Below are 23,288 nucleotides of genomic sequence, written 5' to 3'. Positions count from 1 at the left end.
TTAGCATCGAACGATAGCGATCGCCATTCACCGTAACGTTGCGTCCAACAGCATCTTTGAAACAATACGGTCCAATGATTCCACCAGCGTACAAACCACACCAAACAGTGCATTTTTCGGGATGCATGGGCAGTTCTTGAACGGCTTCTGGTTGCTCTTCACCCCAAATGCGGCAATTTTGCTTATTTACGTAGCCATTCAACCAAAAATGAGCCTCATCGCTGAACAAAATTTGTCGATAAAAAAGCGGATTTTCTGCCAACTTTTCTAGGGCCCATTCACTGAAAATTCGACGTTGTGGCAGATCGTTCGGCTTCAGTTCTTGCACGAGCTGTATTTTATACGGTTTTACACCAAGATCTTTGCGTAAAATCTTCCATGTGGTCGAATAACACAAACCCAATTGCTGCGAACGGCGACGAATCGACATTTCACGGTCTTCAGCCACACTCTCAGAAACAGACGCAATATTCTCTTCTGTACGCACTGTACGCATTCGTGTGGTTGGTTTAATGTCCAATAAAGTAAACTGAGTGCGAAACTTCGCATTAATTGTTTGCTCACTTGGTCGATTATGTAGACCATAAATCGGACGTAAAGCGCGAAACACATTTCGAACCGAACACTGATTTTGGTAATAAAATTCAATGATTTGCAAGCGTTGCTCGTTAGTAAGTCTATTCATGATGAAATGTCAAAGCATACTGAGCATCTTTCTCTTTGACACCATGTCTGAAATCCCACGTGATCTGTCAAATACTAATGCATGAAAATCTTAACCTCAAAAAAATCACCCGATATATACCAAAGTGATCACGGTGACGAGTGGAGTTGAAATCCGGATGTCTGTCTGTCTGTCCGTCCGTCCGTGCAAGCTGTAACTTGAGTAAAAATTGATATTTCATGATGAAACTTGGTACACGTATTCCTTGGCTCCATAAGAAGGTTAAGTTCGAAGATGGGCAAAATCGGCCCACTGCCACGCCCACAAAATGGCGAAAACCGAAAACCTATAAAGTGTCATAACTAAGCCATAAATAAAGATATTAAAGTGAAATTTGGCACAAAGGATCGCATTAGGGAGGGGCATATTTGGACGTAATTTTTTTGGAAAAGTGGGCGTGGCCCCGCCCCCTACTAAGTTTTTTTATTTTTTTATCTCGGAAACTACTATAGCTATGTCAACCAAACTCTATAGAGTCGTTTCCTTCAGGCATTTCCTCCCATACAAAGGTTATGTTGAAAATCACTAAAAGTGCGTTAACCGACTAACAAAACACGTCAGAAACATTAAATTTTACGGAAGAAATGGCAGAAGGAAGCTGCACCCAGGTTTTTTTTAAAATTGAAAATGGGCGTGGCGTCGCCCACTTATGGATCAAAAACCAAATCTCAAGAACTACTAGACCAATTTGAAAGAAATTCGGTATATAATATTTTCTTAACACCCTGATGACATGTACGAAATATGGGTGAAATCGGTTCACAACCACTCCTTCTTCCAATATAACGCTATTTTGAATTCCATCTGATGCCTTCTCTGTATAATATATACATTAGGAACCAATAATGATAGCGGAATAAAACTTTACACAAATACGGTATTTGAAAAATATGTAAATAACGGATAATGAAATCTCGATTATCACTTTATCATGCGAGAGTATAAAATGTTCGGTGACACCCGAACTTAGCCCTTCCTTACTTGTTCAAACTTGAAATCATTGGGGGAAATTAATTGTTGTTGTGACCTATGATATAGTTGCTTGTACGTATTAATAATCAGGAAACCATACTTCAAGGTTTTATAGTAAAAAATGTTTATGCCCGGGTTGCTACGATGTTTGTAACACCTAGAAGAAAACTAAAAAGTGTCCACAATGATCAGAGTGATGAGCCTTTGGTCATGACCGTCTGTATTATTAGTCTCTCAGTTTTTGAGTTATTGCTTTGAAATTTTTCACACGAATTTTTCCGATAAAAATAAAGATAGACACTTTTGTATACCTCTCTTTTTGACATAAAATATGCATCTGTGAAGGGTGTTATGCTTCGGTGGATCCAAAGTAAAAAATTTAACTAATTTTATTAATGAGTGTTAGTGATCAAAACGGACCCGCATTTTAAGCTGTTCAAGTCAGATTGTTGTTGGTTTTTGTCACTGGTAGGACTTTTTAACCTAACCTTGACGGGTAAAATGTAAATGGATTTAAGAAATATTGTAAAGTTTCTCAAATAATATCTATGTAGAACTGGTTTATTGTTTCCCTTCTTGCCAAGAGATATTTTTATACTCTCGCAACAATGTTGCTAACGAGTGTATTATAGTTTTGTTCACATAACGGTTGTTTGTAAGTCCTAAAACTAAAAGAGTCAGATATAGGGTTATATATACCAAAGTGATCAGGGTGACGAGAGATATTATGATGAAACTTGGTACACGTATTCCTTGGCTCCATAAGAAGGTTAAGTTCGAAGATGGGCAAAATCGGCCCCCTGCCACGCCCACAAAATGGCGGAAACCGAAAACCTATAAAGTGTCATAACTAAGCCATAAATAAAGATATTAAAGTGAAATTTGGCATAAAGGATCGCATTAGGGAGGGGCATATTTGGACGCAATTGTTTTGGAAAAGTGGGCGTGGCCCCGCCCCCTACTAAGTTTTTTGTACATATCTCGGAAACTACTATAGCTATGTCAACCAAAGTCTACAGAGTCGTTTTCTTCAGGTATTTCCATATATAGTTCAAAAATGGAAGAAATCGGATAATAACCACGCCCACCTCCCATACAAAGGTTATGTTGAAAATCACTAAAAGTGCGTTAACCGACTAACAAAAAACGTCAGAAACACTAAATTTTACGGAAGAAGTGGCAGAAGGAAGCTGCACCCAGGCTTTTTTTAAAAATTGAAAATGGGCGTGGCGCCGCCCACTTATGTACCAAGAACCATATCTCAGGAGCTACTAGACCGATTTCAATGAAATTCGGTATGTAATATTTTCTTAACACCCTGATGACATGTACGAAATATGGGTGAAATCGGTTCGCAACCACGCCTTCTTCCAATATAAAGCTATTTTGAATTCCATCTGATGCCTTCTCTGTATAAAACGAGTATAAACATTAGGAACCAATGATGATAGCGGAATAAAACTTTACAAAAATACGGTAATTGAAAAATATGTAAATGACGTATAATGAAATCTCGACTATCACTTTATCATGCGAGAGTATAAAATGTTCGGTGACACCCGAACTTAGCCCTTCCTTACTTGTTACTTTCTTCATTTGAAAATTTTTTTAGAATTCTCCAAGAATTTTTTAATATTTAAGTGCAATAAAATTTTGAAAACAACTAAAAACCGATGGCACTTTACTGGACACATTAAATAGCCCAGAAAGGGACAATTCGAAATCCTCTCTCACTTCAATATCATCTCTGAGAACTTGGACCACTGTGCCACGGATTTATTTCTCCGAAAATCGGATTCTTTTAAGGAGCTGCCAATCCGTTTGCAGAGCTTCTCGCCGACAGTGCACTCAAAGCTAGTCAAGGAGTGCATGACCAGCATTTACGGGGTTGCGAAAGCCTTCTCGCATACTAGTGTAGTGGAACGTAAAAGATCCATTGATGAAATGTGAAACATCTACAAACTTTTCCTTTCTCTATCCAGCTTTCGCCCCTACGAACCCGTTGAATTGACTGGAGTAGACTTTTGCCAGCTCAATAAATTTGAGGCTAGCACTAAGCGTTTCGTCATTATGTGACGATTTGTTTGATTCACATCTAGGAGTTCTAGGCTTCATGACCAACAAGCGTCTCTAGCAGTCCAACTGGAATTATTCGTGGCTTCATGAGAATTTACCTAAACTAACCTAACCAAACCAAAAGAGGTTACAGACCAGTTGTGCGACTTCTTCAATTTACTGCTGGAGAAAATAATTCGAGCTGCAAAGTTGAATAGAGAAGATGACATCAATATCTTTGTCCATAACAATCACGCTATAAGTTCTGCTTTCTCCGGGTTGGACAAAGAAGTAAAGCGTTCCGATATTGAACGAGGGCAAGATGAAATATCTCCTGTCATCAAACAAACAGTCGTCTTAGCACTCCCACTTGGTTAACTGTTGACAGTCATAACATCGAAATCCAACCCAGAATAACTTTTGTTAACAGGTGTTACTTCGTACTGAGTAGGCAATGGAAAAGTAAAATCCTCTCTCTCAGCGAATAAAGACCAAACTCTATAAGTTATTCAGCATCCCCATCTTGCTGTATGGTGCATGGATGATGACAACTGATGAGTCGACGTTGCGAGTTTTCGAGAGAAAAGTTCTGCGAAAGATTTATGGTTCTTTGCGCGTAGGCCACGGCAAATATCGCCTTCGACGAAACAATGAGCTGTATGAGATATATAGACGACATTGACATATTTCAGCGAATTATGAGACAGCGGCTACGCTGGCTAGGTCATGCCGTCTGAATAGATGAAAACACTGCTTCTCTGAGATTATTCGACGCAGTACTCGCCGGGGGAAGCAGAGGAAGAGGAAGACCTCAACTCCGTTAGAAAGGCCAGATGGAGAAGAACCTGGCTACACGTGGAATCTCCAATTGGCGTCAAACAGCGAAAATGAAAAAGGACTGGCGCGCTGTTGTAAACTCAGCTATAACCGCATAAGCGGTGTCTACGCCAGTAAAGAAGAAGAAGACTATAGTCGGAGGTAAGTCCCTTACTTTTATTTAGAGTACATAAAAAACCAACATAATCCCTTGAATGCTCTGCAGTTGTAGCCTTATGGCGCAGATTTTGTTTCATGACAGTATAAAGAAAAAAAAGAAAAACGTAATGAGAACTGTACTATCCAAATAGACTCTATATAACATATAATTTATGATCCTTTCAGTTTCTTATCTATTCTTATGCTACGTGACTACAATATGTACACATTTAGTGTTTGCAGAATACTTCACGCTTTCAGGGCATACTTTATAATAATTTTCCTCATCTTCATTGAAAACTATACACATTAGTTCTCAGACACCTCATTTAGACCTACATAAATGGCTGTACCTAAAGTAAAACCGTAAGAATTCTATTTTTGAAGGCAATTATTGCATACAAAATTGCAAAGCATACAAGCAAAAATTCATCCTTATATACAAATGGAACAAATATAATCAATGTAATAAAAGGTTTATTGATGTACCCAAACGTCTCATAGTTGCCCGAACTGCATCATTTCAAGAAGCTGCCCAAACAATATTCGCTCACTAAAAATAATCAAACAAAATTTGAAATTCCTTTATGATGTTGGTTAAATATAGCTTAAACATGCTTACAAAGACACAATATGCAACCAAGTAGAACATGCCACTATCATGGCCGCAAATAAAATGCTAGCACACACACACATATGGCTAACGCATACGAACTCACACGCATACATACACTTAAGCGCAGAAGGGTTCTTCATAAAAGAGCTAACCCCAAACCAAGTACACACACTTACACAGCTAGTAGTAACACATGTATGCACACTTTTAGTTTCAAAAATAGAAACGAAATTCGCTCAAGATTTACGGCCGGCACTTTACAATCCCACTTATGCACATAAGGCCGCACATACACGCGCACAAGAGGACGTCTCATACACACAAAGCTTAGTTTTATCACTGTTTGTATGGGTGTGTGTGTGTGTGTGTGGCGTTGTCTCTCCAACATATGTTGACAAGGAAAAATTTAAAGCCACGCATACTAAGGCTGGCAAGCGTGTAGTGGAAGGCGACAAATGTGTTTCATGCTTAAGAAATCCTTACCATATGGCACAGGCACATCGTATGTTTCGCCCGCTGATCGACTGCCGCTGCCGCTTCTGCACAATTAACTCGCTTGGCAAATATTTACTTTTATTTTTTTTATTTTAGTAAAAAAATATATTTTTTTCTATACTTTTTCTATTTTTTGATTTTATTAGCTAATTTTGCATATGTACATATGTTTGTTTGTATGTGTGTTAGTTTGATTTTTACGTTAATATTTAATTTATCCGCTTGTTTTGATTCTTCACAACGTTGCAGCAAAGAGAATTGAGTAAAACTGAGCGCAAATGTGGCGAACGAAAAAATCAGCATGAAATTGGCAATGCGGCGTTGTGTGGGCAGCGTGTCCACTAGCAGCAGTAAACGAATTAGCAACGAAGAAGAACTATTTCGTGTCGCTTTGCGCGCTCTTTGCTGCTCGCTCTTACTACATGCGCTCTTAGAAATATTTTTGCGTATTTGCGCTGTACTACTTCGTACGTTGGGAAGTAAGAGCAAATATTTAGTGGCTGCAAGGAAATCCTTGCTTGCCTCCCCGAAAGTATGCAATGTTTGTGGCGAGCTATAAGAATAGCGCTAACGCCATTTTACTCTTGGGCGACGTGATTTTTATGTTAACTAAGTGCGAATAGTTTCGTAAACTACTGCATGTTTCATGCTTTTCAAATATGGTTTGCGAGTTTTAAGCGACCTTTTATTTGTAAATTAAATTTAGTAACTGTTTGTGATGCTTTCTTAGCCCCCTAAAGATACTATTTGGCATCAGTTTCCGTAAAACCGGTTAATTAATTCGAAATAAAATGTACTGCTCTCGTCTCTCTAATATATTCATGTTTTCTGTTACATGAACGTCAGCCTAAATGTAGGCAACGTATGAACTTTGGAAAATAAAGTAATATATCTAATAATTATTATAACTAATCAACAAATCTGAAGGAAAAATTAGGGATTGGTGTGATAAAAAGTGGTGGTTTGAGTCCACGCCCCCTGACTACACTAGATATAAAAAATTCTACGTGCTAGGCAATTTTTTAGCAACCAACTGTTTCTAATACCACATTCGCGAAATGAGTGTAATCTGAAGTTCCAAACAGTAAGTTCTTGTGGTTTGCTTTTGTTCAACTTATGTATATATTTATGGTATATTTAAAAAAAATACCGCTTATTATGGAAGCGAACCAAAATTTTAGCAAAGGCACAAACCACATGTGAAGCAACAAACTAATGCACTATTAAAATACTAATGATGAAAATTGCAGAATTAAAAGATGGAAAGTTCCAAGAAGAGAATAATTGCGGCGAGATGAAGTAAAACCTGAAGTGGTTCAAGAACTGTCATTCATCTAGAAAATAGTGTGATTTGTAGGCCAGTGAAATCATCAATCCATATTTCTTCAGAAATGATGCCGCTGAGAACGTAGCAGTCAATGGTGCCATGATAGCCGACTATTTGATACCTGAAATTGAAGATCGTGATCTCGGCGATATTTGGTTTTAACAAGACGGCGCCAGTTCCCACATATGGCAACAATCAATGGATTTATTGAGAGAATTTTTCGGCGAGTAGATAATTTCACGTTTACGGCCGGTCGATTGCTCAACAAGGTCGTGTGATATCACACCGTTAGACTTTTTCCTGTGGGGATATGCAAAGTCTGAAATCTATGCGGACAATCCCGCTGCGATTCAAGCCAAAGCATTTTCTAAGAACTACCAAGGGCTAATGCTGTTTGGATGAGTAAACAAAACTAAGGAGTATAAAGACTTGCGTTCTTTAACTGTTCGAAGATTGCTATAAGATTGTAATGAAGAAAAACAATTTTTGTGTCTGGTTTAGACTATTATAGGGCCTTAAAAATTTTTACAAATTAGGAAAGAACAGAAATAACTTAACTGCCTTTTATAATTTTCATTCAAGACATTAAGTCCTTTGATTACTTATTACCGCTTAGGGGTCCTAAAAGTCCCATTGAAATAATTTTTAATTAAGTTCTCTATTCTCTAAAGTAATTATTATATTCGCCTTGCATATTTTTAGTATACTCCATCGCTGTCTCCACTTTAACGTTGCAAAGAATGCATTGTGAAAGGCACTCAAGCACATCTTCTCCCATTTCCCAAAAGTAGCGGAGTTTTATCAATGCAGCAGCATTGTTCGTTTGTAAACAATAGACTAAACTCGTTACGTGCTTAGCACCGATTAAAGTATTAACTTATAATTTTAAATTCTTCATAAAATTAATGTGTAGTTTAGAGCTTAGCGATGCGACACAAAAATCACACATACACACACGTCGCCATAAGCCGTTATATGAGCATGCTGGTGTTTGCTCTCATAAAGTGCACAGCAACGCAGCGGCACGGCGAATGCCATAAATTCATTATGCAGTTGCACAGTGGGTACACAATTGGAGTTTCGGGTTTTGGGGCAGCTTCAAAATATTATAAAATATTGTCAACAAATATTTTAAATTTATGCCGAAAATCTTATAAGGTGAGATAAAATTTCCAGATAGATTCGGAATGCCAAAAAGTGCAATTATTTTTTTTCGGGATCCCAACATTTGAGTACAAAAAATATTTAAGTAATATTGAATATCCATTTTCGTTATACCGAATTGAGGAATAATACAGTTTTCTAATTTAAATAAAGAATAAAGTGGTAATTTCTTAAAAAATGGATATGAAACAGTAAGAATATATGCAAACCTGTTTATGGTTCCTCACGAAATAAAGAGATGGTAAAATAATTCTTAATAAAAAATATATCCTATAGCCTGAATTTTAAGGAATATTTTTCATATTCATAATTCGGGATCCCATTTTATAAAAATACGAGAACAACATAATTATATGCACAAATAAACGCAAAAATCCCGAAAATTTACTCTTAATACAACAATAGACTAAATTACCATTATATGCAATTTGTCAGGGTATCATATTTTAGATTGGAAAATAAATTATTTTGTATTTAAAATTTTAAATGAAATAGAATTTTTTTCATAGCAATTGGAATACCGAATAATGTACTCTTGAATTTCGGGATCTCGAAAAAAATTATACCCTATTAATTATTTAATTTAAAGCCGACTATGCATCATAATTGAAAAACAAAAAATAAAAATAATTTTACTACCAAAGTCTTTGAAGATGGTAATATTCAGAAAATTCAAGTCATTCATTACCAAATTTTGTTATTCTTTATATTTATATTCTATACAATTTTGTATTCAATAATTTCCTTCAAATGGTACTTTTGTATAATAAAAAATTCCAAAAAATAACCACTCAGAACATATTATAAATCCCGATATTTCGGGATTGAAATTTTTTGCGAGTTCCGAAATACTGTAAATTATTAAAAGATGCAGACAAATTTTATTTTAATTTTTTGAAATCCCGATATTTCGGGATTGTAATGTTTTGCCAATCCCGAAATATCGGAATTTTAGTTACTTAAGCAGGCAACATTTTAATTCCAACACAATTTTTAATGTTTTAACCATACCAGCAAAGGTTTTTTTTATACTGTCAGCTACTTTCTACGCCCACTGTGCGACTTAATAACTCAAACTAGTGCAAACTTTTATAAAAGCACCGTACTACTATTGCGGCTACTATATGCTATGTTCTCAAGTACATTTCGCAGTTGGTATTAGTGCTGTCTTAGACTCTGCCGCAGTAAAACTGTTGTTGTTTTTGGCAATATCTGACTTTTCTTAGTCGAACGTTACTCTGCGTTGGCAGTAGTAAGGGCGCTTAGAAGACTGCCACGACTACTGCTGCTAATTCTACTTTAAATTTCATTAAATTTCATTTTTGTTATTCCAAGCGCGTCGGCTGGAATAACTTCTTCTTGTACTTAAGCGTAGACTATATAAGGAGGTGAATGTGTATGGTTGTGTGTTTGTGTGCTAGCGCGTTGGCCACATCTTAACAACTGCTAAGCTGCTTTGTTCTTAATTAAGTCGTGTTGCGTAGCAGAGTCTGTCTCGTTGTATGTATGAATGGGTGTTTTCTTTGCGTTGGCATCATTGGCTGTGGCAAGCTGTCTTCGCGTCGCCCGTTCTGCATAGAAATTCCTCTTAAAGTTTTTGAGTGGCTGCAAGTTGATTTTTTTGGTCATAAATAGAGCATAGCAACCGGCGGCTGTAGCTCCCTCGTGCTGGCTTGATATTTATTTAGTGGGTAGAGCCCCCCTCTCAAACCAAATTCCTCTCCCTGTGTATAGATTCATTTAAGTCGCATATGTGTGTGTTTTTGTTTTTCACACTCACAGAAAAACCGCATGCAACATGTCAATAGGAAGCAGTGCGTGATATTCGCTAAAATATACTTTTTCCAAATTTTTTTTGTTCAAATACGCCCCGCTGTGCAATGAATATTTGCCCATGTGCTGTGGTGGAATATATACACAAGCCTGCCTGTTTGTTATTATATGTTCGCGTGTGTGTTATGATCGAATGTGTTTGTGCATCCTTAGGCCGTGTTTGCTAGCATACATTTCGGCGCTTGTGGGCGCTGGCGAATGAGTAAATGCGCTTCCCGTTGCGTGCGTGGAATTTTCATTTCATTAAAGAAATAGAAGACTACAAAGTAAATATAAAAATGAAATAAATGACAAATATATATATGTATATATATTTATAAATTTTTTTTGGTTGGGAATATACATATACATATGTACGTATAGTTCAAAGTTCTTTTGAAATCCCCGCTCTTGTATACTTCGGTATGGTTGTAGGTGTGCTTGTTGATTGGCGTGGGTGTTGCAGTGCTGCTTCGAGGTATTTACTCTTTGCTAACGGTTGCAAGGTCACGCTCAATTATTTTTAAATTTAACATAAATATATAAGTATATATATATACATATTTATTTTTTCGTTCTATATACAAATATGTTCGAAAATACCTTTGTATAAATGAAGCAGAAGCAGCTGGAATTTACACTATTCTCTTTAAATTTTTATTACATATATATGAAACAGACAAATATTCACATTTATATCCTGAACATTGTACAGTAAGTTTTCCAGGATGTTTGTAACACCCAAACAAAAAGCGTCGACCCTTTAAAATAAACATATATGTATGTATGTATATAAATGATCAGCATGACAAGCTGAGTCGATTTCGCCATGCCCGTCTGTATATGCGCGAACTAGACTCTCAGTTTTTGAAATATCGATCTGAAATTTTGCTCACATTCTCTTCTTCCCAAAAAGCGGCTCATTTGTTGGAACCACCGACATCGGACCACTATGGGATATAACTTTATTATACATACAGACCGCTGAAACTTAAGTTCTTATATGAAAAAGATATTCATTTGACAAGATATCTTCCCCAAATTTGGCATGCGTTATTTTCTGAAGCAATAACGCAACCTCCGAAATTGTTCGAATCGGACCACTATAGCATATAGCTGTCATACAAAATGATCGATTCTAATCAAGAAAAATACACTTTTATACCATTTCTGTCTACAAAAATGCACCCGTGAAGGGTATTACAGCTTCTGTGCAGCTGTAGTTTAGTTTTTCTTGTTTAATGTGAATCTAACTACGAATATTTTATCTCTTATCTCGAAAGAACAGTGTATTTGCTTTAATTAAATTTTCTTTGCATTAATTCTATTCAAAAACTCTCCTTCACTATAAACTCGTATATAAATACAGTACCTACACACATAATATTAGTATATTTTTTAACGCATCTATATATAAAAACAATGTCTGTAATGTATATACTATACTAAGTGTCGCTGGTGTCTTGTGGCTTTGTGTTGCATGATAAGCAAATGTCTTTAAATAAACAAAATGAAGAAAAGTGAAAGTAAACGAGAGCTTTGTATATTGACCACAAAGTAAATGATCTAAAATCACATTTCAAATAAACGGCAGGAAGATATGTTTTACAGTTAAGTGTGGACATAATATAAAGGCATATTTAATTACAAAGCATTATTTAAATTGGATGAAATATTTAAAAAATAGCACTTTATAATAAACTTGTTAGCTTTAACCGATTATATTGGAGGATTCTTGAGCTATTCTAAAATTTTTCCAATGCTATAGTTAAAGATCTACCCAAAGCGGATGGAATTAGTACACTTATGAACTGTTTTGATGAATATAAGTACATATTATAAAGAATTCAGTTGTTGAGTGAGAAATTGAGAAAATGTGTAGAAAAACCGTGGCAGTGCTCACTTTTATTTAAAAAACTAAAAGAGAATGGAACTGTGTAAGCAAACGTCATTATACTATTATGAATTGTCGGTTGCGAGTAGTCCATTCATCACTGTTTATAACAATAATATCGAAAAAGTTAAGGAAACCGTGCTTGAAAATCATTATGTTGGCAAGAGAGAAATAGCAGCGGCTTTCAACATCTATTTTTGGGGCGATTCAACGCATTTTGGTTAAGTTTTGTGTATGAAACATGTCAATGCTAGGCTTGTGCCAAAAGACCTGAATCTTTTGCAAAAACGACCTCGCTGGTTTTACTCTGTGTATCTCTGTAACGAATTATCAACATAATAAGAATATTCATAACAATATTTAATTTAATATGACACCATGACTCGATTAATTAATTTTCATTTTCCAAATTTTTAGACAAAAAAAGTAATCACTGAGATGTTATTTACACTATTTTATAAAAATTACTCCATTGGATTTCTGTCTTTCTGGCAATTTTTCCATTCCAACCGCATCGACTTAGCGGTCAAAAATAAGTCAATTTTTGGTACACTGTTCTGATGTGAATCGTATTCCAGTGAAGACACTCGGCATCAATTGAAACAACTGGTAGTCAGAAAGGGGCAAGATCTGGAAAAATATTGTCTCATGTCTTCTCGCAAATTCCTGACCGAAACAAATGGTAGTTCGACGGTGCGAGGTCAGGGCGATATGGTGGATGCATCAACACTTCCCAGCCAAGCTCTCCCAGTTCTTGCCGAGTCATCAAAGATGTGTGTGGTCTAGCATTATCCCGATGGAAGGCGAAGCCCTTTCTGTTGATCAGTTCTGGCCACTTTTTTCGATTGCTTGCTTCAATCTCATTGGTTGTTGATAGTAAAACGCAGAATCAATCATTCGATCTGGCTGGAGCCCTTCGAGGCGTCAATTCCTGCTTTGAGATCATTTGTTGATATTCACCACTTTTGGACCATGCCCTTTTTCGCACATTATTGTCGTACTTGAATTTCTTCATAATTTACACTCATTTTTGAACAGCTGTAACTTTTTTGCAATTTCCTCCTATTTATTTTTTTTTTGTCGAATGAATCTTAAAATCTAACCTTTCCAACACTATGTGACACAATGTGATTGGTAGCACTGGAGATATACGACTGCAACGACATCTATAGACAAAATACGAAAAGACTTTTTCGACTACCCAATATATTCGGTTTTCCGCTGATTTGGCTGGTTTAGCAGTTGATCTTTTGCGTTAAGAATTATTGTAAATGCTTTTGAACGTTTCAAAATGACCGTTTGAGTGACTCTTAAAGATTTTGTGGACTCTTTCAGTGTTTGGCAACAATCTTCAACGTATAATGTATCCAATTCCTGATCTTCAGACATTTTTGTTAATCCAGACATTCTTCGTCTGCCAAACTAAAATCATCACTTTTAAATCGGACAAACCACTTTTGGCACATTTGCACAGCAAGATTATTTTCACTATAAAATTCCACCCAAATACAATGAATTTCGGCTGAAGTTTGAAAACACTTTTTCAGGCATAAAGTTTGACATATTTGAGTAGAAAAAATGTTGCTTTTACGCTTCAAATTACTAGCATTATGTACTGAAGAATTTGTTTGAAAAAAAGGTATACTTATGAAGTCGGCTACAACGTTTGTTGAAAATATTGCTGATGAGACTTTAAAACAAAGAAAATATTATTTTCTGGCCTAATAACCTTGAGCAAGATGCAGTTATAATAAATTTGGAATCAGCTGACCTATAACGAAATATTTCGACGTAATGATAAGAAGCAGTATCTTCAAAAATGCTCAAACTCAAGAGCTGAAGAAATTTAAGTACACTGAAAAAAGGTACGAAATTAAGAGAATATAACATACATATGTATGTAAAGGTCCGCAATAATTGCGCACATATGCGCCTGAGTCCTTCTTAGGGCACACGTGCGACATTTCATGTCTAATGTGCGATTCGAAAATCAAATTAAAGTTAACGCAGTTAAAGAGAATGAGAAACGCTACAATGTTGAATGCTTTCAACGCACATCTTTATGCGCTGGGCATGAAAATTCATGTAATCCCTCATGTGCACAAAAATAGGTTTATAGGCTGATATCCATGTCAATACCCCTAACAAAGAAAGGGCGGTGCGTGTGAAAAATACAAAATTTGCTTTTGCCTGCAAAATTCATCAATCAGCAGAAATTTTTGTCATAACATCGCATACCCACGCCACTTGAACCCATGAACCGATTGCCTATTGTATAAATGTTTGTCAGCGTTGCCGTCTGAAATTAAATTATTTGCTTTGCATAAGTTAGTCCTACACATCTATGATACTACGCATGTGTGTCTGTGTGTAATGTAGGAATTTGCAGCGAACGTGTTGTGACTTTGTATTTCATGTTTACTACGACTACAACCACCCATTATCTATCCGTATCCACCTTTTTGCACTTCCTGACACATCCTTCAGCAAGTTTTTTCTTATTTTCCTAATTTTTTTGCACACATTACACTTTTCATTCAATTGATTTGCCGCGCTGCACAGGTGATACATAAGAAAGAGTAAAAAAAATATACACACACACACTCACACAAATGAAATAAAAATTGCTGATGCTGACTTGCTGTTTATCCTGCAGCAGCAACGCCATGCAGGCAGGCAACCAACCAGCTGACGACCCCTTTGCCGATAATGTCGATTTAAGTATGCGCTTTATTCGGAACTGAAAACCGAATAGGTGAGGAATGTGAACTTCCAACTCTTGGCGTTGTACCAAACAACACCGACACCAACACCAACACCAACACCAACATCAACATCAGGCACCCCTTCGAACGCCCGCACTGCAAGCAGTTTCATTTTTATTGGCATCTACTTTGGAATTTGCAACTTGCTGACATGTTGATATTGACGCGAAATGAAAAGGCGGAGCAAAACGAGATGAATTTATGCTAACTAAAATGAAATTCCAACTCGTGCAACATCCACGAATACACATTGAAATACACATACATATATAGCGCTAATGTGGGTAGTGCATGGGTAGTTGAATGGATTGCATGGGGGTGAAAGGAAGGAAAGAAATTTCGTCACCTGAATTAAGTGGAAAATAGATAGAAAAAAATATTCAAGGGTTTGACTGAAAAAAGGCAATTGCATAAGTGTAACCATATATGTACAAGTTACAATACTGATGACAATGTGGTTAAATAGTAGCTAGTGTCAGACTGACTACATTTGTAACTAGTTGCAACTAGTATTAAATTAGGTTGAGAGCAACGCTTTTCTCGTGTACGGTTTCAGCAGCTATTATACCCTCGCAAGCACATTTCTTATATACTACAAGGATAGAAAAATCTTCAACTTGATTTTTATCGGTTAATTACTATAGCACGTACATTAGAGTGATTCAAAAAAAAAAAATTTTTTTTTTTCGTTTGGTACTCGGAAAAATAGGTTCCTAGACTCCTCCAAGAAAGCCTCTCCAAAAATCTATTCATAATAGTTTTTTTTTCATAGAGTTATAAAATTCATAAGAAATAAAAAATGTTCCCAAAAATAATCAAACTTTAACTGTTAATATCTTTTAAACGTTTGGGTTTACGAAAAAATCATAATAGACCTTTTTTGTAGAGCATTCAATTTCCTACAAAATCTAAGGAACAAGATATTTTTATAAGTAGTTGGAAGCGAGATATAAATTTTTCTATCTGATAATAAGAAAAAATCGAAAACTGTATGTAGGAGGACCTTCCCGTTACAATTAAAAACTCATGTTTGGAGAGGCTTTCTTAGAGGTGTCTAGGAACCTATTTTTCCGAGTACCAAACGAAAAAAAAATTTTTTTTTTTGAATCACTCTAACGTACATATATATATTCTACAGTGACTCGATCTAAACAATTTCTTCGAGGATTGCACCATTGCCATACAAAATAACCCATACTGAATTGAGTGAAGGTATTCCGTTAAAAAACACATTCTCTCGTTAAAATAATAAATTTTCCATACAAGCATTTAATTCCGATCATTCAGTTTAGTGCTGCAACTACATATATGCTATAGGATTCCAAACTGAACAATTTCTTCGAAGTTTGTACGCTTGCCTTTTAAAATAATCCTTGTCATATTTCGTAAAGAAATGTATCTTGCCAGATAAAAGGGCTTTTCATACAAGCACATGATTTGGACAAATCGAATAAGCTCCCTCTGACGTTTCCTTCTGGCACTCACTACCCTCTTGTCACCTTAATACACGCTGTTTAGGGTATACAAATATATCTTTGCTCCAAAGTATATTCGAATATCTTTTCTTTTGAACTATAATTAAAGATATTAGTAAAATTAATGTGTCTTTTTTCATTTATCTAACTGGGGGATGAGAAAAAGAAATGTTACTTAAAGCAAGAAAGTCTAAAAAAAATACTGCAAAGATTTTGTTTGGTTTTTTAAGCTAAATAACCTTATAAATAGCTACAAACATTCTTTACAACTTTATTAATGCAATATTGGGTGTGCGACTTGGCTATAATTCGCGCTTAAATGTAGGCAACATGTTTAGTTCAAATATTATATTTAGCACATAAAAATGCCAAAACTACCATTAAAATAGGATTTGTGTGCAAAAAAAAATTAAAGTAAAAATATTGCCTTCGATTGGACCAAAAAGCTGTTCGTATTATAACATGAAGTTGGTCATGCTATTATAGGATTATCGATTTTACTAGTTTTCATATGCATTGTGATTTTTGGTAGTAATTTGGTAATATTTCATTCTAATTACACATACAAAGCCCAAGAGATACAAGGTGTGTTCCAAAGTAATTAGGTTTTTTGCACGGTTCAAAAGCATGTCGAACGAGTGTTTTAGCTCGTTGGCCGGTATGTCTGCCAGTATTCCGGTGCAAGCCTTTTGAATGGCCTCTACGTCTGCATAACGCTTTCCTTTCATGGGCAAAATCAGTTTTTTGATAAGGAAGAAGTCGCCCGGTGCCATATCAGATGAATACGGGGAGTGGTTAATGGTTTAAATGTGATTTATTGGTCAAATAATCGGTCGCAAGTGTCGATCGATGAGAGCAATTTTTGGTCGTCAGTCAATTTGTGCGGAACAAACCTTGCACACACCTTTCGTAAGCCCAAATGTTCGGTCAAAATGCGATAAATTGATGTTTTGGAGATGTTGAATTCCATTTCCATGAATTTCATTTATGATTTCAGCTGATTTAAAATGAATTCACGCACAGTTTCGATGGAATTTCCGGTGATCACGGATTTTGATTGGCCCACATGTTGATCGTCATTTATGTCCTCACGACCACTTAGTTGAAACCACTCGTGTACTCTGCTACGAGATAGGCAATCATCGCCATAAACTTGTTTTATCAATTGAAACGTTTCGGTAAAAGTTTTTGCAATTTTAAAACAAAATTTAATGTTGGATCATTGTTCGAAACTCATTTTCGCACCGATAACACAAGCATACTGACACTTGAAACGCAATAACTTCACTTCCAATCAATGAAATGTCATGAAATTCTCACTGCATCGGTAGACATAGCGGATTCCAACGCATCAGTCGACATATGATGTAGCTGGTGCCACAAGGGCCGCTAGATTTAGAAAGTCCTGTTTACTTTGGAACGCAATTTGTATAATGGAATTTTTCATCGTAAAAATTATCGGTAATATTCGAAGAAAATCGAAAGCACTTCGTTGTATCTTAGTCATAAAAGTATTATCAGAGTATTTGTTACACTAAAACTAAATTTTTGGTAATAAAGGTATTTGGAGCAGTAAAACATATCGATGTTGCTTCAATATCGATTAATCGAAGCAGTCCTAGTCGATTTATCGAATTTTCAGAAATGATATATGTTTGATATTATTTCAGAATCAGTTCCAGAACGACGAAAGATTTAAATATTATCACTCTCAAATGCTTATATAATCTGTTTAAACAGAATATTTGGAAATTTAAATCCTTAATCATTTTTTAATAATTTTCTTATGAATCAATGTCTCTACTGATTGAGTTTGTGAGCAAAAAGTCGCTCTAATGATAACAATTTGTTTTTCTTCATCAATAATATTTACCTTCAGCAGTTAAAGCGTTAATCGTCAAAAACAATCGATAACAACAATCGATAATAAAAATCGATAACCACAATCGATGACAATAATTTATAAAAGGTATGGCAAATTTCCTGTTGCAAATTTCCTAAACATAGTATATGTTTAGTTATGTGGCCAGGGTCCCCCTTCTCCTCTGCTTGTAAAAATAGCTTCTTAAATATGTAAATAACATGTACTTTATTTTGTGTAGTTAAAAGGTAATGCTACAAAACTCAAATGGGTGGTTACTCCAAACGAAGTGTTAATGTAGTACATCAAAGCACAAATTTATGCATGCACACAGATACACACCCATACAAAAGTATGCATCTGTATGATTGTATGGATATGTATATATATACTGGTATATAGTCTGTGCCTGTAGCTGTGCACAAACTCTTGCGTGGTATCGCATTCTTCGATCAGCATTTCGTTTTCACTCACTCTCTCTCTCTTAATTTGCATTTTTAAATGGAATTAAAATTCTTTGTGCGAAATTCTATGAAAAATTCACTTTGCATTTTATTTGAGAAATTCAAGTGAATTCTTTGTCATGTGGCAATGTTGATAATTTTGTCTTTTCGCTTGCGGGTATTTTTCGGTAGAAAATACAGCAAAATAACTGCATTTTCAGTTGCATACATATATACATTTCAATATAGTTATAAATATAGTTATAAATGCGTGCACAAAGTATTATGAATAACGCAAATTAAAGAGAAAAATAAAGCGTTTTGGCAAGAAAATTATAATGATGACTAAAAGGGTTTAGTTGCTTTTCTCGTAAATATGCAACTCAGTTTTGTTTTCTCAGAATATGTATTTTGAGATTCGGAATAATTAGTAATGAGTCATTCAAGGGCGCAAAATGTATAACTGTAAGTCAGAAACCACTGAGAGGTGTATATTTTTCTACCAATACCAATGATACTAGTTTATCTTGAATAATCTGTTCTACATTCTGAGATATTTACATTGACGTCAACAACATCGATCAATTTTTTGTGACAAATAGCAATACACTAATTTCTTAATTCTTAAATTAATTTACAAACAACTAACCCACAGGTACGCAGCGCTACTCCACTGCTATTGTTAATACTAGTATACGAAACTTAGCTCAGGTTTGAGTCATTGTAGATAAAGATTCTACACATTTTATGTTCCTACAGGAGCCAAGTAGAGGATCACGCGTGAGTCCTGGACTCGGATGACGGTTTGATGTGGTTTGCTGGTCGGTGGAATTATCGGTCCACATTTCGTCAAAAATGATGCCGGTGAGAACGTAACCGTCAATGGCAACCGTTATCGCACCATTATAACCAATAATTTGATGACTGAAATTGAAGCTCTTGATGAATGAGAAAATATACAAGAAAAAAATGCGAAAAAATGTTCTTTGTAATGATAATAAGCATTCCCAATTTAATTTGAAGTGTCTGTGTTTTTTCTTTAAAAAAAAGTGGCGAACCTCGAAATGGATCGCACTTTAATGTTGTTATAGCTTAATTTTATTTAATTATAAGCAACCGACCTTGAGACGTTCTCACTGTAGTGGACGGTAAAGTTTATTGCGAGACTTACATCAGAGACACGCATCTGATATCTCGTGTTGTAGGCGTGGGGCGCGTGTTGAAGATTGGGTGTATTGTAAACTTTGTCATGATTGAAAATAATTGCCACGTAGTCTGATATTCCCGGCATTTTTAGGCATTCGTTCGCTTCAATTTCTTGAGTTGTTATCGTTTTTATAAGCTTTTAACAGCCCATAATTGTAATAAGATCTTGTTTGCTTTCTTTTAGGTCCCTTAGATATATGTGACCTGGTCTACGAAAAGGGGGCTAACGTGCGAAAACTAGTTTTCTGGGAAAAGCTGTTAAAAATAATCGTCAGTTTCTCGTTATCTCATTAATTGTTCTCCTTTTTTTTTTTGACACCTAAGCCCCCTTTTCGTAGACCAGGTCACATATACAGAAGCAAAATTTGTTCACCCATGAGATATAATTATATTTTCAGGAACAATATTCAAAGCATAAATGTGGGAAAGCGAATATTATGTTATACTCCTATCTTTGTCACGCATTTGTTTTTTGAACGTTTTTTGATAAGTTAAAGGCTGCTGCAATTAAATACTTGTACTGTGGCGTGCACATGACAAAAGTCTTCACAATATCAACATCTCCAAGGTCCTAACAAATTTTGTCAAGATCGTTTAATATTTACAAAACCTATCGCTTGTAAAGACGAAAGGGACGACGAAAACTCGACTCATTCCCACTCTCTCTAATAATTTTGATATATATTGGGTAGTCGAAAAAGTCTTTTCGTATTTTGTCAATAAATGTCGTTGCAGCTGTATGTCTCCAGTGGTACCAATCACATTGTGTCATATCATGCACTTTCGGAAAAGTGAGATTTTAAGCATCATTTAATAAAAAAAAGTAACACTCGAGGAAGCTGAAAAAAAGTTACAGCTTTTCAAAAATGAGTGAAAATAATGGAGAAATTCGCTATATTATGAAATTTTTGTATAAAAAATGGAAGAATGCCACGCAAGCCACCAATGAAATTTTTTGAAGTTTACGGAAACGGTGCTGTATCAGTTTGTGAAGCACAACAGTGGTTCGCTCGCTTCCGTTCTGAAAATTTCGATTTACATTGATGAGAGTTTAACATTGATGGAATAATGTCTGTAGCGGGAAAATGGCAAAAAGCGGTCGACCAAGATGGTACATATTTGTTTATTTAATTATTGATATAAAAAAATAAGTTGAATTTTGATTAGAAATACGAAAATACTTTTTCGACTAGCCATTCTAATTGCGTACACTAATATACTTGTGTAGTGTAGTGTTTATTTTGAGTCCTTTCGCCTTTCTAAAACTAATTCAGAGTAAAATATACCCGGAAATATATAATAATACAAAAAAAAAAAACAGAAAATAAATCTAAAGCATTTAATTATGAAAAATTTCATTAACAATCATCCAATTTAAAAAAAAAAAAAGTTATTTATGATTTCAAAAACAAAGAACTACCGTAACGCAACAGCTTAATCGAAGATTATACCCAACGGAGCCAGCAGAAACTTCATGTCGATATGCTAAATATAAACGCTGTCAGTTTCGCCGTTTCGGCGCTTATTTGCAACCATGTTTTGGCAATCAAATTTGTTGGTGGAAAAATGCAGGCACACTACTACTAATGCACAAGCAGAGCGGCAAACACGTAAACTAAAATAAAACGCCCAGACGGCAAATGAGAGATAATTTTCAGAGACAGCAATATAAACGCACACATATGTCACTTTTATGTTCACTTTACTGCTGCTGAGCAGTGCCTTGCAGCGTAATGAAATTTGTTTGAGCGGCACGCTACTTCTGCAAAACGCATGCGCATTGCGTATACGCCCCAGCGTACCCACAAATATCGCATGTTGAGCTCTTAGCAGTTGGATGTTTATATGTATGAGTGAGTGCATGCGTGTGATTTGAATTCGAGAGTCTTAATGCATGTATGTATATGTATTTGTTGGTGAGCAGCGCGTGTGGTGAATTAAAATTGCGTCGTTTCATTTGGAAGCCAAATAAGTGTGGGTATATTTTGATGAAATACTCGTATATTTATTAAATTTGTCGTTAAAATGATTTTTGTTTAGAGAGAAGTGCAGTTAGTAAATACAGTTATTTTAAATGTTCAAAATTTAAATTTATTTGTTTTGAGTTTCTAAGTATTGATTTTGGGCCAGAAGAGTTCTTGAAAATCACGCCAAAATAAATTTTTATTATAGTTTTAGCTGCTTCATGCCGGCTATTAACTTTCTTGAGCACATAAATTTAATTATAGAGTTTTTTTAGTTTCTAACGTTATATACTAGTCAAGAACATATGCTACAGTTCTTTAGATACCTATAAGTAAACACATAATTATATACCTATAATCTCTCTGTTCTCTAGATGTTCTTGCCAGAGAGCGCATTGAGTACACGCTACTCAACAAATTTTGTTTATGCGCTGAGAATTCGAGGTTAAAGTGCCGGCAAATAAACAAGCGGAAAACGAATGAACGAAGGAAAAGTGAGAAGTCGCAGCAAACAAGTATTTTTTCTGCCGCTTTTTGAGCTATGAATGACATGAACTCGCTAATTTGCCAGCTAATATGAGGCAATATGCAGCGTGATAAAGAATATTAAAAAATATCAATTTATTTATATATTCGCGGAAAAACCCTCACAAGAAAATGAATAAGCAAATAAACGAAAAAATGTATTGTCATTATGGCAGCGCAGACAGTAAAACATAGATGATTATTAAATAAATGCATGCGTGTATATGTGTGTGTGTGTCTCTATATCGAATTGAGTGAATGCTCTAATAGTCGTTGACTTTAGCGCCTATTTATAGGCAATAATAATGTGAGTTTATGGCGACTTAGAGGCTGCGGTTCATAGGCGTTTATGGGGCTTGTTGTTACACAAAAACAAACAACGGTAAACGAAATGCATATGTGTGAATGTTAAAACGCTGATACGGTAATACTCATAAATCGATACTTATTGTGATAATATTCATTTATAGCATTCCTGAATTGATCATTATTGGATTGTTAGCAATTTTTGAGGTTCAATATGCTTTTATCGATTTTTTATATATTGTCTTTCAAAATTTATTTGCCACTTATTTTTATTTTTTGAAAATTTTTGTTTATTAACTTAAAATTGAAAGTCTCCAATGAAATTTTATTACATACTATTGTTTGAAAATATTTGTCTATATTATTTATTTTTTCTTTGCACAAATTTGAAATCTAAAAATATTTAGATATTTTTTGGAAAATATTTCGATAAGGTAGTACCAAATATAAATATAGTTTAATGGCAGAATTTTCATATAAAGCGTCCACATGTTCAGATGTCAAAAATGGGTAAGACTAAGTCAAAAATTGTTATTAAACGTGGGGAATAGTAGTTTTATATGAGTGGGTTACATATCAACCCAAAAACGTTTATAAAAATAATATTGCTTTTTTTTTCAAAACTCAATATCTCTGAAACTTGTTGATCGATTTTGATAAAATTTTCGACGATTTGTAAAAGTACATGTTTAATTCACATTGAGTCCAA

General features: G+C 35.2%; 1 protein-coding gene across 8 annotated transcripts in view; it reads right to left on the bottom strand.

Moving 5' to 3' along the window:
• Positions 1 to 23,288, bottom strand: part of LOC126762956 (protein alan shepard) — a 632,879-nt gene that overhangs the window by 157,386 nt on the left and 452,205 nt on the right. Inside the window, exon 1 of one of the 8 annotated variants that reach the window (XM_050480060.1) lies at positions 5,826 to 6,080. The exons of the other annotated variants lie outside the window; for them this stretch is intronic. Coding sequence (XP_050336017.1) covers positions 5,826 to 5,843 — 18 coding nt within the window. The 5' untranslated portion in view covers positions 5,844 to 6,080. Of the gene's footprint in view, positions 1 to 5,825; positions 6,081 to 23,288 lie in introns of those variants that run through there. 8 annotated transcript variants of the gene reach the window in all.

This window comes from Bactrocera neohumeralis, chromosome 6 (genome assembly GCF_024586455.1).
Source record: "Bactrocera neohumeralis isolate Rockhampton chromosome 6, APGP_CSIRO_Bneo_wtdbg2-racon-allhic-juicebox.fasta_v2, whole genome shotgun sequence".
NCBI classification, from domain to species: Eukaryota; Metazoa; Arthropoda; class Insecta; order Diptera; family Tephritidae; genus Bactrocera; species Bactrocera neohumeralis.
The sequence above is the reverse complement of the archived record's forward strand: the minus strand, read 5'-3'. Positions and strand labels throughout refer to the sequence as shown.